This window comes from Typopeltis vanoorti, chromosome 20, assembly GCF_054136105.1.
Source record: "Typopeltis vanoorti isolate ZY-2024b chromosome 20, IOZ_Tvanoo_1.0, whole genome shotgun sequence".
Taxonomy (NCBI): Eukaryota; Metazoa; Arthropoda; class Arachnida; order Uropygi; family Thelyphonidae; genus Typopeltis; species Typopeltis vanoorti.
The window spans coordinates 13,392,783-13,411,371 of NC_143568.1; the positions used below are offsets into that span (position 1 = coordinate 13,392,783).

At 34.7% G+C, this 18,589-nt stretch overlaps 1 protein-coding gene across 2 annotated transcripts in view; it reads left to right on the plus strand.

Annotated features, from left to right (window-relative positions):
- The first annotated feature begins 860 nt into the window (after positions 1 to 860).
- The window catches only part of Sec71 (ADP ribosylation factor guanine nucleotide exchange factor Sec71), a 581,865-nt gene continuing 564,136 nt past the window's right edge, over positions 861 to 18,589 (plus strand). For both annotated transcript variants that reach the window (XM_090410617.1, XM_090410618.1), the window contains exon 1: positions 861 to 1,167. In XM_090410617.1, the coding sequence (XP_090266743.1) occupies positions 1,044 to 1,167 (124 nt within the window). In that variant the 5' untranslated portion in view covers positions 861 to 1,043. The remainder of the gene's footprint in view (positions 1,168 to 18,589) is intronic.

The window sequence follows — 18,589 nt, forward strand, 5'->3', positions numbered from 1 at the left end:
TTTTTCTTTGAGAAATCCGCAGTATGAAAAGACAGCGATTTTTTGATGACTTTTTAAGCAAATCTAAAAATCCATAGAAGAATTTGATGCTATTTCGATGTTGAATCCTGGTTGAATTAAGAAATGCCAGCCTGGTTGGCCGAGTGATTAGCGTATCCTCTCTCCAGTCAAAATGCTGCTGGTTCGAATCCCGCCGTGGGCATGGATGTTTGTTTGTTTGTGAAAATACTAGTGGTGGTCGGCAGTAGATGGCGCTGGTGTAGATGATGAAGGTAGTTGCGGCTGGTGGAGAGTTGTAGAGTAGGTACCATCCCTCGATGAGTCTTTGGATTCTCTGGAGGTGTTATGAAATAATAATAATAATAGTAATAATAATAATATCATCTGTCAAGTGATATACGAGTTAAATAAGTCCCCACTACACATTGGCAAAACCAAAGTATAATATGGAAATTGTCAGAATAGATTTTTAATATGATTATATTATATATGCATGACATGTAAATAAATGTTCTACAATGCTTTTTTTTTTTTTTTTTTGAATACAGTATTTCGATTATCAACTCTCTCTCTCTATCTATCTATAATAATAATAATTATTATATGATATATATATATATATATATATATATATATATATATATATATATATATATATATATATATATATATATATATATATATATATATATATATATATATATATCATAGAATTATTATTATTTATTAATTTAGATATTTTGGCGACTTTATTTTGGAATATATATTTCCGTGATTTTATTATAAGTGATTAAAGTTGTACACCACCTGATGACTCTAGACATGATTTGACTGACGTCATTAAAAGTCTGTGTGACAACATGGCTATTTTCTTGCTAATGTAAGCAAGTACGTCTGCAAGAAATGTAGCAAAATATTGTAAATAACATTTCAAGACTCAATACTATATATTCAGAAGCATAGTCTGCTTCTTCGTATTTGTACATATTTCAATATGCCGAGTTAATTTGATTTAGTTCATTTTTATTTTTTTTTAAAGAATAATGCGCGAAAGTGTAAATACAGGCGAAATGTTTATTACTCGGGCACTAGAAAAGATTCTCAATGATCGGGAAATCAAACGTTCTCATCATTCTCAATTACGGAGGGCATGTGAAGTTGCACTTGGTGAGTACCAAATTTGTGCATTGCAATTAAAATGGCACTGTAAGGAGTGATTAGATGAAAATTCTTAATAGTGGTTTGAGCTACAGTGAAATCTTATTAAGTAGCTGTTTATGTAATCTTTCTATAATATTGGAATATATTTATTCCAGTAGCACTTCGTTAGTATGAAACCCTTTTCTTAGTTCGGAATTTTTTCTAATAAATACAAATTTGTGCACACTATATATAACTCAGTGTCATGGTTTAAATGTCGGTTTACCTATAATAAAATTAGAATCACTTGCCGGTGCGAGTAGTAGTATCCGCTTAATTTTAGTGTTATAATACACTTTGGCTAAGGAAAAGGAAATTTTTAAGGGAGTGCTGATTTTTATTAGAATTTATTCAGAAAAAAAAAATCATGTCCGTTTATTTTTTATTTTTATGGGAGTAAGGTATAGTGGAGCAAAGTTTTGTAACAAAAATTCGCATGTGGCTTTATACATGTATACGGTAATTGAGTAGTGGCATACAGCTTCGGGATTTTATGCTGATTGCAGAAAATATTAGTTCATATGCCTCATGTATTTCATATATTTGTGGACTGATCTTGTTGCCAATGAAATATCACTTTTAAAAAAAGTTTGCTTCTTGATGGTTCATTTACCTAAATGTAAGAACTACCATTGCCCCCCCCGTTTTTTTTTTTAAATTATATATATCATCCATCATTTTCCTGATATGTACCCTCAAGGGATGTTGAGGATACTATGACAGTTTTATTATTATTAAGAGAGACCTCCAGTTAGTCAGGAACTCATTGAGGGAGGCCACATGTTACATGCACCAGCTGTCATACTTGTTCTTGAATTCATTCATACTGCTTGCCCACACACATCCAGTGGCAGTCCATTCCAATGATCATGCACCACACTGAGAAAAAAATCTAGCCTTCACCCCCTTCTTAGTGACCGTCATTCTCAGTTTCCAAGGATGCCCTCTTTTCCTTTCCCCACCACCACAAAATAAATTCCATCAACTGAAATCTTGTATGACTCTTTCAGAAGTTTGTAAGTCACAATCATATCACCCTTCTTTTTCCTGTTTGCTAGTGTCTTTCTTCTTCTTCTCCTCCTCTTCCATCTAAGACGGGTTGAGTCTTCTCTTGAGCAGGATCTTCCAGTCTTCTCTATTCCTTGCTCTTCGAAAAAGTTCCTTATATTTCTGCATCCCAAGATGCTCTTTATTAATTTCAGCCAGGTAATTCTTGGTCTTCCAGGACTTGCTAGTGTCTGCAGTCTACAAATTCTCAATCTGTCTTCATAATCAGTATTTCACAATCCTGATGTCATTTTTCATACTCTGTTTCACTTTCTTCACTGTATCAGAATTATAACGGAAATCAGGAGGCCAGACCTGCACACAGTAGTCCAAGTGAGGTTCAAAGTTTTACCTGATTAAGTTTACATTATTATTAATCTCTTATCAGCAGTTTTCCTCCAGATTAGTTCTATCACAGCGCTCTGATATTGTTGTATCTGTATGTTATGATATATACAAATATATAATTCTTTACATATATAAATAGCTTTGTTTAGATATAAGCATACACAAGCTCCATGTGTCAAAATATGAAATTTTCATACACAGCAAAAGTTATCATTTAAAGGCAGGTGTATGAAATGAAATCTGTGTTCTCCAGTTACCCCTTCCCCATCATTTGCAAATTCTGTTTATCAGAGGCTTTTGCTGGCCTGGTTGACCAAGTGGTTAGTGTATCTGCTCTTCAGCCAAGAGGTTGCAGGTTTGAATCCTACCAAGAGCATGGATGTTTATGATTGTCCTATTAATCATTTTCCTACTTTTGCAGTTAGATTACCAACTTTCTGTCTGGATGCACACTGTGTGTGATGGTAGACTGTTCCTTATCCTCTCATCATCCACCTAATTCCCAGATTTCCACAAGATTCTGTTCTTTCACCAACCCTCTTCCTTCTGTATATGAATGACCTATTTAAGTTGACCTCCAACCTAATACAGTTTTGCAGATGACAACACATTGCACTCTTCCCTTTCATTTGATAAACCTTACTCTACACAACTCACATCAACCTGCAGAACATCAACCACCACTGCCCTCAGTTTTGATCTCCAAGCCATCCTCCAATGGGGTTCAAATAACCTCGTTAATTTCAATGCTAGTAAAACCCAGTTTTGTGTTATTTCTCACAAAAAAAGAACCATTTTTCTTCCCAGTATTATTTTTGATAACACTCAAATTTCCAGACAAGATGAGATTTCTCTTCTTGGAATTACTCCGACATCATGCCTTTCCTGGCATAAGCACATCATGGCCATTGCACAGTTTCCAAAAAAACTAGGATTTCTGTTTTGCTCAAGACGTTACTTCATCTCTGAACAGCTGTTAATATTATACAAATCACAAATCCACCCAGCTATCAAATACTGCTCTTGCATTTGGAGTGGAGTTCTTAAAAGCTCCCTCAAAAATGCTTGACTCAATACAGAGGAGAGCAGTTAGATTGATAAATGACCCATCTCTTACCAACTCACTCTTCCACTTTCACACAGATGTTTGGTATTTGCAAGTTGTATATTCTATAAATATTTCCACGGCAAATGTTCATCTGAAATAGCATCAGTAATTTCTCCGCTCAGTACTAAGCTCTTTGGAACATGTACAGCTGCTGCTCAACATCCTTTCACCTTGAAACAAACAGAACAAGTTTCTTTTCCTCTTCCTTCATCCATGCTACTACTGTACTGTGGAACAGCATCCTCCCCCCCTCCCCGATATATTTCCAAAGAAATACAATATATAGGCTTTTAAGTCAAATGTAAACAAGTTTCTCCTTTCCCAACCCACTACATATATATACAGTACTAAATAGGTTGATCAACCAACCTCTCATGTATGGACTCAACATTAAAAAAAAAAAAAAAAAAAAAAACTAAGTTTATGATATGTAGTGCTGTAACCTGTCCTGGTGCAGTGTGACCTTTGATGTCTTTGCACCTAAAAATTGAAATCGAAATCAAATCTTGGAGGTTTTCCAAACCAGCCATTTTATTATTATTATTTTGTGACACCTCCAAGGAGTCCAAAGACTCATCGAGGGAGGACACCTACTCTACAACTCTCTGTCTCCATTATCTACATCGCTTCCATCTACTGCTCACCACCACCACAACTTTGTCTGTAAAGCATGTATCCTAAAGGTTGATTTGTCTGTATGCAGGATAAAAAACCTGAGTTTTCAGGAGGGGGAAAACCCCTTCTACCTCCATATGAGATTGGCTAACTCACATTCAATTGAAAAATTCCATATAAAGATTCCTCTTGTCACAACGAGAATTGAACTTGGGGCCTTTTCCAATCAAAGGACACAATCTACAGTCATTCTTCCAATTGCGCTATGGAGGCATTTTTATTTCTTTTATGATTATTATTTATGCAGGTATAATTATTGTTATCCTTCCTACCTATGTTTGCATTATCAGCAAATCCTATATGTCTCCTGTTAAATCTTTCCCAATGTCATTAATGTAAAGATATTGAATGCAGTGGACCAAGTACTGATCCCTGGAGTACACAGACTAAATCTCCACACTCGCATCCACATACCTACACTTTTTTTGATATAACAATCAAAAGCCTTTTCCAATCAAAGGGCGCAATCTACAGTCATTCTTCCAATTGTGCTATGGAGGCATTTTTATTTCTTTTATTATTATTTATACAGGTATAATTATTGTTATCCTACCTACCTATGTTTGCATTGTCAACAAATCGCTATATGTCTCCTGTTAAATCTTTCCCAATGTCATTAATGTAAAGATATTGAATGCCGTGGACCAAGTACTGATCCCTGGAGTACACAGACTAAATCTTCACACTCGCATCCCCATACCTACACTTCTTTTGATATAACATTCAGTCATCCTCTAATCCACACTAATAGTTTATAAGCCAGTATCATATCCTCCAACTTATGCAACAACTTTCCATGCTGAATCATGTCAAAAGGTTTATTAGATTCCAAGAGTATCATGACATATCCATTCCCCTTGTTTAACTTATAAAATATGAGCAGTTTACTCAAACTTGACATTTCCATATAAACCCATGCTGTTCATGCAAAGTATAGATTCTCTGTTAACCCATTTCTCTATGTGATCTTATTAAAGATCATTTGCTGTTTATTAGCAACAGTTTCTTTGGTTGACTTAAAGAAATAAAAACTACAGTATTAAAATTAGTCATTTAGTTGTAGCTGTCTATAATCTTTCTCTATCATACAGAATTTGGTGGTTTTAGCTTCAGTGATTCAAATTTCTTTAGCAGACATAAAAACATCCACTTATCAAGATCATTATCAGAATGTATGTATACATTGGAACACAGGCCACAGTACAGTATAGTAAGCTACAGCATTGCTGCTCTGGTCAAGTGTTGACCCTAGCCTGACTTCTGATGAGGAAGAAGAAAAAGATAAAAAAAAGAAAAAATAATTAAATAATACAAGCAATAATTAAATAAGTAGAGCTACATCATTTGTTACTATCTGGGATTCTTTACAGTCCTATAATTTTTAAGTTCTGTTTACTGTCCACTGACCACTGGTTAAATATTGATCTATATTTCTGTTCTTTATGGTTTATTGTATTTATTGATTTTTGAAGTTATGCAGTCTTGCTTTTCTGTTGTCCTATTCCTAGATGCTACATGTGTTGCAGATGGGCCCACAAGACTTGGAAATGTTAAGCCATCATCCTTGTTGAGATTGGAATGATGGATTAGTATCTTACAATCTTCTTTGAATTTTCTTTTTCATTACAAAACTTAGTTCTATGTAAGGACTGAGTGCCTTTCCATTCAGTAATTATGTGGCAGGTTTGAAGTGCATGATCAGGAAGTCCTGATTATTTTCCATTGAAATAGATTTAATTAAATTAATATAGATTAAATTCATTAATTCTTTTACATAATTAAGAAATTTAATGTGTAATTTGTGTTCTTTTCTTATTGGAATTATACGATCTGTTCCCCCCTATGTAAGGTAAAATTATAGATGCATTGCATTTGGTATATCAGTGGGTTGGCAAATGGAGGAAGGATATCTTTATAGAAGCCAACTAAAACATTTTAGAGGCTTAATGGAGTGAAGACAGCTCTGAGAAAAGATTAATGTTTCCACTATTTTGACTGTCACAGAGACATCTTCAATAAGTACAATATAAAATTATAACTTACATACACAAAAGTAGCACAATACAAAGTGGAACTATAGACCTTAAGTCCAGAGTAGGTAAGGAATCCTCTTTGAGCATCAGTTATAGCAGAGGATCCCTAACAATTAACGTTTTCTATGTTTCCCTAACAATTAACGTTTTCTATGTTTTGGGTAGTTTAATACAACCATATTTATTTAGATTAGATTGGTTTCTAAGGGCAGCTGCAGATTATAAAAAAAAAAAAAAAGCCTTTTATTTCTAAACTTCCTGTGATTGAGCATGTGGTTTTTCTGCATTTGATTCTATGCATATTATCCACTAGATCTGATTGAAGCCCCTACTCCATGTGAGGCACCTATTCATGGTGGAGGAGACCTTTAAGTGATGGTACTGGCCTTTTTTGTCTTCTTTTTCTTTGCTTTTCATCCTGTATTCTTTGTTGTACTACTCATTAGTAATTTTTTATTATCCTGACTTCCAGACCACTATCTCTGGGATCCAATGCCTTGCTGCAGTGTTTGCTGTGTCATGCAACCCATGAATATCCAGAAAGAAGGATCCTGGTAGTCTATCACTACTTTTGCTTCTGCTTCAACCAGATGGGCTGTTCTGGCTGGTCCATCCAGGATTGCTGAGCTTGGTGGGCTTGGGCTTGCCTGCAAGGATTAGTGATGTTACTGTAAGTCTCTTACACCATGGGGGATGGGATCCCCAAGGCTTGCTGTGGTGTATAGCATCAGGAGTAACCCTGGTGTTCCACTTCCAAATTGTTTTATTGCTTACTAGTTAGCAGGCATCCATGTGTGGCCCTGTGGTGGGTGGGGGAGTCCTGGATTTGAACTAAACACTTCCTGACAATGAACACTTCATCCTCTTGTTTATGAAGGGTCTTCAACAAGCCTCAGGAATGTTAAGAAATCATTGAAATATCAGATGAAAACAACAAAATAAAATAAAAGATGGCAACAGGTAATGTTTTTGTGTGATGTTTTTTATACTACACTCAACTATTGAATGGTCACTTGGGAAAATGTCACTCCTTGGCAGGATCCCAAAAATCAGTGCTGTTCAGAGGCTATCCTGGTAGAAACAATATAAACTCCTCTGTACAACATATTGGGGGAATTACCAATCATGATCACCCCACAAAACATTGAACTACTCTTGAGAAGTAATATTGGAATGGGATCTCCTCAGTGTACCAGACAAAGAGATCTGCTCTAAAATAAAAGACCAGGTGATAGCCATGAGGAGAATACTTAGGAATGGTTACCTGGATTCCTACCAGAAACATAATGCTGGCCTGGTTGGCTGAGTGGTTAGCTTATCTACTCTTTAGCCAAAAGGCTGTGGGTTCAAATCATTAGTGCAATTGCAGTTTGTTGTAGTTTGTGGGTAGCTGGTGGAGACGGATGACTGTAGAGTTGGAACCCTCCCTGGAGGTCATCATCATCTTTAAATTCCTGCCATGTACCCTCAAGGGGTGTACAGAATATGATAGTACTACATGAAAAATTTACATCATTACTAACTTCCTATCTACAATTTTTCTCCAAATCAGTCTGTTACTTGTCAAGACTTTAACATTATCAGATCTTATATTTCTATCGTCTAAGGCACTTTGCACCGTATCGATCCACCTATATCTTGGTCTTCCTCTGGGTTGTTTTCCTGCCAACGTGGCAGAGAACACCTGTTTTGCTAATCTTTCCTTGCCCATTCTGTTTAACTCTCTTTAAGACAATTTTTATGACTGGTCATAAACATTGGTATTCCCTTTCCCAAATGACTTCCATGTTTAAAAATATGCGGCTTGGCCACTGACATCATGGAGCACTTATTCACTTTCCACGGAACACAATTTGTGAAACTCTGCCCTAAGGCATGGTGGAATGACAATTGCACAGCAGCTAAAGAAGTTCAGAAAAAAAAAACTTGCAGTGTTTTCTAAAGATATTCCACAACAACAAATGGCATTGCTTTCAGACTTGCCCAGCTAGAGCAAGACACATCTGGCATCAGTCAAAAGGAATCCAATACACATCTTCTGTAATAAGCACAGCCAACAAGTAAACAAGTCTGGGAAAAAATCTGGAAAATGAAGGGCAATTATACTTTCATAAGCTCTGTCCCTGTACACTGGATGCACAGTTGCCACAACAGTTGGCAGCACTCTTGAGGAGACTTGCTAAAGCAGAAAGACTACAAATTTTCTTTTCTTTGAGTGGCACTGAAGAATACAATAGGCATTGATTAAAGAGGACATGAAAGTTGCTTTGCTTAAGTGCTGTCCAACTGCTGCTGTTGGATCAATCGTTGTACTTATGCAATCAACAACAATTTAAATATATTAAGTTCATATCATTCTTTATTGAGAGGTATGTGTCTTTGTCACCTACCTCCCATTTTTGTTTTTACATTTTCTGTAATATCAAATAACTACTGTTGTTTTGGTGGGTCCACTTTAGATTCTGATTGATTACTTGTTCTCACATTCTGGTTTGATATTTCATTTTCACTGTTTTGTTTTACAAATTTATTTCTGTGTTTGTTTGATGTGATTCTACATGTATGCATTTTTTTTCCCCCTGTACCACTCTGAGATATTTGTTTGCATATTTTACATTTTGTATATTTTGAATCCTCAGATAAATTATACAAGTTCTAAATATTATTCCAATATTTTAAGACTTCATGAGTTCAACAAATTTTAAGACTGTATAGTATAAATTCAAAGAAACACACAAGATAACATTCTCAGATTAAGTACTTTGGGCACTGGCAATGAGCTTTGGTATGCTGTTGCACAAGATAAAGAGAAGCTTCTCCCTTGTTGATTGTGTTTTTTTATGATACACATGACTGGTATTTTTATACTTCTGCAGACCAAATGCTGAATCTTTCTACTGATTTGGCCAAAGCCAGATATTTGCAAAACATACTGAATTAGTCTAATACCAAAGCAAAACTAAATAAATATTCAGTACATCCCTACTCTATGCTCGCGTGCGCGCGCGCGCACACACACACACACACACACACACACAACTGATTGAGAAAGGAATTCATCCTTTAAGAAAATGAATAAATGTAGCCTGTTTTAAGTAAGGCTCGAAGGCAGTGCACAGATTTTATTTTTTAAATTCTGACTATTTTTTCAGGTGTACCCAAAGTATAAGGAATGGTGATTGCATTACTATAATCTTTCTGAAGAGACGGTTGAGGAATGGGGGAAGGATTAACTGGTGATTTTATAGGAATTGTAGCCAATTGGTAGAAAGATGTGTTGAACCAATTCAACACATGGTTTTTATAATGCCATACTGTTGAGAGGGGAGATGATGAGGATGCTTGTGAACATATCTGCATATGTGTGTTTTCTGTTTACTGTAAAAGAAAGGTTGTCATTATTAGAATGTCTTACTAATTAAGGTGTCTAGAAAGGTTGGACTATTGTTAGTTTGCTTTTCCGTAACAGATTCTTGAATGTTGACCATTGAGTGGAAGGAGTAAAGAGTAATGTCTAGTCCTTGAAGCAAATAGAGAACACATCCATATGTCTTAACTAGGTAGAAGACTGAATATAGACTGAATCAAGAGCATGCTTCTCAAAATTTTCCATGAAAACATTTTTTTGGTGGGGGATGTGAAGGGGTTTCCCTATCCCTTCTTATAATAGTATCCTCTGTGTAAAAATTCCAATTTCATTATTAACTACACCAAGCTACTAAATTTCTATTATCTCATGAAGAAGCATTATCCACAAGGCTACTTAGCACTTCAGTTTTGTTAAACAGTTACATGACAAAAAAAATTTACAGCTTTAGAGAAAGATGCTTCGAGAAATCATTATACTTAAGGCAGACAGAAAGGAATTCAACAGTCTTTTTAAATAGTGCAGACTATTACACCAAGATTACTTCTTTGTCATCAAGCTCTTTCATTTATTCAGAAATGGGACGTCATCCCATTTGGTCATTACATGTAAGAACTAATGATTTGATCTATAGTACTTTTGAATTTATAGAAGACCTTAAACAACTGAAATCAAGACACCTGATCATTCCAAAATTATATGACATACCCAAAGTTCATAAGACAGAAATCTCTTTATGTCCAATAACTGATGACAGAAGCTCTCTAACATATCGTCTCACTAAACACTTATCTAACCTCCTATCTCACCTCATACTAGACATACAAATTCCTACTTGAAAAACTTGACACGTTTTGTATAGATACTTTCAAACATTCAAATTTCCCCATCAAATATATTAGCTAGTTTAGATGTAGCTTTGTTATTTACCAGTGTTTCTGTTAAAGAATCAGTAGATATACTTGAAAACCTATTTCCTCTGGACATCTCACGTCTCTTCCAACATTGCCTAAAATCAGTAAAAGGAAAATTTTACTACTGAATATATAATCTTGCTATAGGTTCACCTCTATAGCCTCCGATCACCAACTTATATGGAAAAATTTGAAGAATCAGGTATAGTTCAGGCAACATTACAACCACATGTATGGCGGAGAGATATATGGATGACATCTTCATCATCTGGAAACATACAAAAACCTTGAAGATTTTGTACATTTTCTGAATAATCACCATCCAAAAATAAAATTTACATTTGAAATAGAAAAGAATGGAAAATTACCATTCCTAGATATCCTTGTCAACAAAACATTGCTGGAGGATTATCATTAGAAGTCTATAGGAAAGAAACTCACATAGGCATGTACCTATAAGCATGCCTCTGTGAGTTCTATTACCCTCAACAAAATTTAGGTATAATAAAACCTTGAAAAATAGAACTAAAACATACTAAACATACTAGAAAGAGATTTGTTTGCAAAATATAAATAACAAACCAATAATAAACAGCAGTTGTATACATTGGTAGCTCAATAAATAATTATAGCGAGGGCTAATTCAATAAACTAATAATGTTTATCCGATGATTCATCCAGGCATTGCAGGAATACATATGGGTCAATGGAGCAGCATCTTGTACAATTTGTTATACTTACTATTTGTTTAAAATAAAGAGCCAGTAGGCTTCATTTCAGTGATGTAAACATTATTTAAATTAAGGGGATATTAAATCCCACATTGTTTCAAAACCGAATAAGAAACTCAAAGATTGGAATCAAAGAGTTTCATGCCGAATATAGTAACTATAAAAGTATCGGCGACTACTAGCATAAGCTAATGCACATAGTCCAAGTATGTAGTACAAACTAAGGCAACTCGTAGCAAAGGTGGGGGAAGTTCTGATTGCTATTCTTAGTATTTTCCATAATGTAAAACGCATCTCCTAGGAGATGTATGATGTTATACATTATGGTGGGAGGTCACTACCCAGATCGTTTTCGATCTTTATTGAGATCTCATCAGTGAGTAGCTAGACCAAAAATAATACTAAGGGTATAGCGAAAAGAACTTATATACTCTGCTATACGAGTTGTCAAAAAGGTGCACCCATAAATTATTTAAAATAAAGAGCCAATAGGCTTCATTTTGGCGATGTAAACATTATTTAAATTAAGGGGATATTAAATCCCACATTGTTTCAAAACCGAATAAGAAACTCAAAGATCGGAATTCGGCATTAAACTCTTTGATTCCGATCTTTGAGTTTCTTATTCGATTTTGAAACAATGTGGGATTTAATATCTTCTTAACTTACTATTTGTATTTATTTCTATGTTTTCTTTATATTTCACTTTGTTTTCCAAGTAGTTTCTTTTATTCATTGATTATCAAATTACACTTTTTAAATAGCAGTATATACATAATTTTTGATCATCATTGGAATTCTCCAGCCTTTCACCAATTCTATGGTTCGTTAAATAATTCTTTTTTGTTGATGGCTCTTCTGCCTTATCAGTAGATATCTTGCATGTGATGTTTGTTAGAGATGATGAATGGACACAGTCTACTTAGGATTTATTTTTAGTCAGGAATAGATGAATTTTTACCTATTACATCTATTCTTTCTGATGACTGGGATGAAAATGTTCCTATAGTGTGGGGGGAAAAAACCCCAACAGACACTATACTGCAGAAACAAGAAAAACAAGTAGTTTTATTTCATCACTAAATGTAGTACAGAGACATTTACAGCTTATGGCAAGCTACTAGGAATTTCCCTTTGGACTGATGTGCAAATGGACCTGAACATTTGCCATGATATTTTTTTAAAAGTATTCAGTCATAATTTTTATTCAGGAAATAAAATTATAAATAAAAATTAGCAAATGCTACGATGTAATGATTGTGCTTTGGTAGGACCTACAAAATGAGTGACGTCATATTCTCCTCACTATTCAGACTTATGCAACTACATATTGGCTCTTGAGCTATTCAGCAATCATTTGTTTACTTTGTAACTAGATGTCTTTGTGGCTGCTAAAGAATAGTAACTATTATACAGTGTTATTATGTAATAAAATACCCATGCATATGTCAAGAGAAAGGAAAGTTCAAAGTGGTTGGGAGAAGTTAAAAAAAAAATGTTACAAGCTGAATTACACTTTTTAAATAGTAATATATTACAAGAATATAAGAAATTAACAGATATATTTTTAAAGTCACATAATACTTCAATTATGAATGTGTTCAACAAGTCATCATCACTGAATGCAAATGTTGCTGCAGATGCTGTTAGTTCTCACAGTTTGAAGAAACTCAGTTATTTAATTCTTCAAATATATTTGCATCACAAAAGTTTGTCAGCACTATCAGCCTTAATGATACATAAGGATATAGTATATACATCCGACGTTAATCAGGTCATGCCATCAATTTCACAGTGCTCTGGTATTCATGTATAAACCGAAGAGCTGTTAATTTCCAAATCTTTTGCTGGTAACTCCAATGATTTTGTTGCTATTGCATTATTGTCCTCATCCTGAAATGAACATGAAAATAATGAATGAGAACAATTATTTCTTATGCCCAAAACAAGATAATCTAAATTATTTTTCCAAGTTTCATCAGAAATGACCCAGTTTTAATGTAATTTCTGAATTATCAGAAATTTCAAGAAATTTTGAAGGTCTTTCTGAATTTGTAATGATGTTAAAAATTAGAAATTAGAAACATTTCTTGAAACTGGTTTTAAAGATCAAACAGACTACGATAATAATAATAACATAAAAAGATTCCTGGAGAAATTGGTTCCATAACATACAGCAAAATCCACAAGAAACTTATGGTATAAACCTCTGTAAGGTTATAGTGGATGGAATACTTAGTTATTTTAATGAAAGGTATTTAAAATACTGTAATCTTTACAACAAATATTCATATTAGATTCCATGAATTTTGAAATTGTTCAGAATCGTCTCCAAGAAAATCCCCTTCTAACACTAAGCAAGTTCTAAAGAAGAAAGAAAGAAAATATACAAAAGAAATAAAACTCGGTCGAGTGGTTAGCGTATCCGCTCTCCAACAAAAAGGCTGCGGGTTTGATTCCTGCCATGGACATGGATGTTTGTGATTGTGTGTGAAAATACTAGTGGTGGTAGATGGTGTTGGTGTAGTTGCGGTTTGTTGTAGTTGGTGGAGACAGAGAGTCGTAGAGTAGGAGCCCTCCCTCAATGAGTCCTTGGACTCTCTGGAGCTGTCATATAATAATAATAATAATAATAATTTGTCCTGGACAATGCTTCATTGACTTGGTAATATTAATTAAAATATCATGGGATTTTTGCCGACCTGGTTGGCCAAGTGGTTAGCGTATTCGCTCTCCAGCCACAAGGCTGCTAGGTCAAATCCTGCCGTGGTCGTGGATGTTTGTGATTGTCTGTTAAAATACTAGTGGTGGTGATTGGTGGTAGATGGCGTGTGTAAATGTGGAACATAGTTGTAGTTGGTGGATTGAGTGGTGGAGATGGAGAGTTGTGGAGTAGGTGTCCTCCCTCGATGAGTCTTTGGACTCCCTGGAGGAGGTGCTATGTAATAATAATATTATTACATGCAGAGCTATTGGGGGTTTGCAAGAAAATGGAGAAATTTAGTTCATCTCTTATGCAAAGATGTGCTATATGGAAATATTGATACTACCAATGATGATATGCAATTTTCAGTAGCAGTAATAAACACTTACTGCTGCTGAAAATTGCAAATTCTACAAAAATTGCTTGTTGTGCTGGTATCAGGTTTCAACTAAATTTAATTTTCACACATTGGCATACAACATGCATTTTAGTACCTATAAATATATATTAACCTCATCTTCAAACCAGGTGTCTTGTGAGAGGTCTTTCTCAAAACTGAAAGGCATTCCAAACAGTATGAGAAATTTTCTTATGCAGTCACATCATGAACATTCATGTAATTTAATCTCATGAAAAAGGACAGTCACTGAAATCAGTTAATGAGCGTATTCTTAATGAATTAGCATCAAAAAGCATTTTTTTTTCCAAAAATAAATTATATGTATTCATTTAAAAAGAATATATATTTATATTAATACTAGGGGGCTCCGCCCCCTGATGCCTACGGCCCCCCCCCCCGTGTTCCAGACTGGTAGGCCTGTTCTCCTTGAATTCTGATGACTCAAATTTTGAAGACTTGACACTCAGAGTAGCCCCTGAGTTTCAAATAACTTGACAAAAATGATACACAAAAATGTTACAGCCTACATCCGTTTCAAGCCGACGTCACATCCATTTCCAATTTCAGCTTATCATTTTATAATATAGAGTAGATAAGTACTGAGTGGTTAGCATATTCACTGACCACACTATGGGTTCTAATCCTGGTGTGTATGGATTGTGGATGATGTCTTTAGGTGGGAGATGAATTTTGTTGACCAATGTAAATACCATTCTGCTTTATTGAAGTGAAATCTGAAGTGTCTTGAAAAAGTTTCACTTGTAGGCTGTAGAGCAAGGTTTCCAGACTATTCGAATATAAAATTAATAAAAAATGTAAGAAATAATTTTATTATATTATATATAATATAAATAATATTGGGCAGTTATATTTGTTACCAGAGTTGACAAGTGATAGACTAATATGAAGAAAAATTGTTCACAGGACATTAATAATAATGTAAACTCAATCATGTAGTGCTGTTATGTATCCTGTACATCTCTTAAAGTTATGTATCCTGTACATCTCTTAAATGTATTCAGGAAATTGATGTTAAAAATAAATATTTTTATAAATAATAAAATCTCTTAGCCCTCCCACAGTATTATAGGCTTACAACTCTTCATTGGCAATAACATAAAAAATAGGCTATTTAGACTTATGTGCTGGTTGAGAAATAAAGCACAAATAAATACAGCACAAATAAATAAATATTTAATAATTAATTGTAATTATTAAATGTTTAATTCTTAAGTAATTAATAATACATTTAATTAAATAATTAAACATTTAATCAGTCCTATATTTCACTTTATTCACTGAGACACTGTCAAGGAAACAATGTTAAAATGTAAAAACACGCAAAATTATACAAAACAATAAGTGGAAAAGATTAGACTTGAAAACCTGAAGTCGTATGAGGGACAGCTGTTGGATAGCTTTAGCTGTTAGGTGGGAGGCCAAAGAATTAAAGATTCTCAAATCTTGGAGAGTTTAATACAACCATATTTATTAAGATTAAGTTGGTTTTTCAAATTTGTATTTGTTGTGGAGAAGCATAGTAGTTTTCTTCCACTTGATTCTATGCAGACATGGTCAGCTAGACCTGACTGACCATAATTATGGCAGCAGATATATTTTTTATGTTTTTCTTTGCAGATCTCACAGTTTGATCATAATATGATAAGCTTCAAGAACAAGAAACCCTGTAAACACCTGGAACAGAGAGAGGAGGTAAAGGATCTTTGGGAGAGCAGATGAGGACAGCCAGCTTCAGATGAGGTTTTAATGCAGTGCAGACATTGTACTTTTTTAGAGTTCTGGCTATTTTTTTCAAGGTGCTCCAGATATAAGGAACAATGATAACATTACTATAGCCAACATGTTGAGAGGGATGTGAGGAACAATTAATATGTTGATCTTTTTAGACAAGGTCTGATTGAATAAAGGAGAGTTCAGCAGTAAGTTCAGTCTGGGTAGAACAGAGATTAGAGGTTCTATTAACAAGGGTTTTGATCACACCATATTGTTGAGGGGGGATGATGATGGGAAGGTTTGTATATGTGTGGGTTTTCTATAAACAGAAAAAAGAAATGTTGCCATTGGGAAGGCATGATTAAAGTATCTAGGAAAGGCAGGCTATTATTATTACCTGTTGAGATGGAAGAGGAAGGAGTCTATAATGTGTCTGAGTCATGTGGCCAAATAGAGAGTACATCATCAATGTACTTTACCCAGATAGAAGGTTTGAGAATAGCAGTATCAAGAGCATGTTTTTCAAAATGCTCCATCTAATAATTGGCTAGAGGGGGGAGCCCATGGCTGTGCCAAAAAGATCAACAAATTAATTGTTCCTCAGTACTCTAAAAAAGTACAAATTCTGCACGGCATTCAAACCTCATCTGAAGCTGACTGCCCTCATCTGCTCTCCCAAGGATCTTCTTTCTCTCTCTCTCTCTCTCTCTGTTCCAGGTATTTATAGGGTCCCTTTAGATATAGATTGTTTTTTTTAAAATCTGCTGCTGATTCTAAAGAAGTCTTTTGAATTTGTATTTGTTGTGGTGAAGCATAATAGTTTTCTTCCATTTGATTCTATGCAAGATATCCAAGGCATGGTCAGTTAGACCTGACTGACCATACTTATGGCAGCAGATGTATTTTTAAAGCATGGTCAGCCAGACCAAACTGACCGTACTTATGGCAGCAGATGTATTTTTTATGTTCTTCTAGGATGTTTGCAGATCTCCCAGTTTGACTATCATATTATGATAATATCATATTACTATATTATCATATTATGGTCAAACTGGGAGATCTGCAAACATCCACTTAGAAGAACATAAAAAATACATCTACTGCCATAAGTACAGTCAGTCAGGTCTAGCTGACCATGTTTTCATGTCACCTTTATCATCTCTAATTCCTTTTACAGCACTCTTTCCTCCATTCTTAAGCTTCTTCAACAACCTCCAGAATATTTTGCCACCTTCTTGATATTTATTTTCTATATTCTTGCCAAAGTCTTCCCATGACTTTTGTTTAGCTAGTTTTACACAGTGTTTAGCATTCTTGCATTTGTCTCTATATTCTCTAAGAGCACAAGCTGACTTATTTGACAGGAACTTTTGGTATGCTTTCTTCTTTTCCTTCACTGCTTCTTTAACTTCCTGTGTCCACCAGGGAGTTCTGATTTTTTTATCCTTACAGATAACCTCACCACATGCCTCTCTGGCAGAATCAATCAGGGTTTTTCTTCAAGGCTTGCCACTGAATCTCCAAGGTTTGATTCCTGTTCTCAAACTCTTTCATTTTCTTTTCAATAATATTTCTGTATTTTAGTCTACAGTTCACATCTGAGAGCTGCTCAACTTTTATTCGCTTTAAAACTTTCTTACATGTTATTCTTTTCAATATGAAATTCAATTTTATCCTGCTCAAGACTAAATAGTGATCACTTACAGTTTCAAATCCTCTGTACACTCTGGTGTCCTGCACCAGGGAGAAAACATCACTATCAACAATAACATAGTCAATGAGACTTTTCTTATTCCTAGCCTCTTCTCTCCATGTGAATTTGTGCACATTTTTATGTTGGAACATGATGTTAGTAATAACCAGTCCATGTCCTAAGCAGAAATCCAACAGATATTTGCCATTATTATTAGCTTTGCTCTTTTCTCCAAATTTTCCCAAAATATTTTTGTATGTCTCACAATCATTTCCTACTCTGCTATTTAGATCCCCAACCAGGACCAACTTTTCATTTTTCATTGTGTCAGTTGCTTTTACTAAAGCCTCAAAAAATTCCTCCACTTCTACCTTAGTAGAACCTTCTGTGGGACCATAGGCACAAATAAGTCTCATTGTCCAGTTCCCCATTCTCATATTTGCCCACATTACTCTACTTGAGACTGATTGCCATTCAAGAAGATTAGCCTCTTATTTTGTGTTGAATACTATGGCTACTCCTTCTTTTCCTTGATTATCATTGCCTGAATATAACATTTTGTATTTATTGCTCAGAAAGATCTCACCAGTTTTGGTCTTTTTTGTTTCAGTCACCCCTATTATGTTGATCAGGTA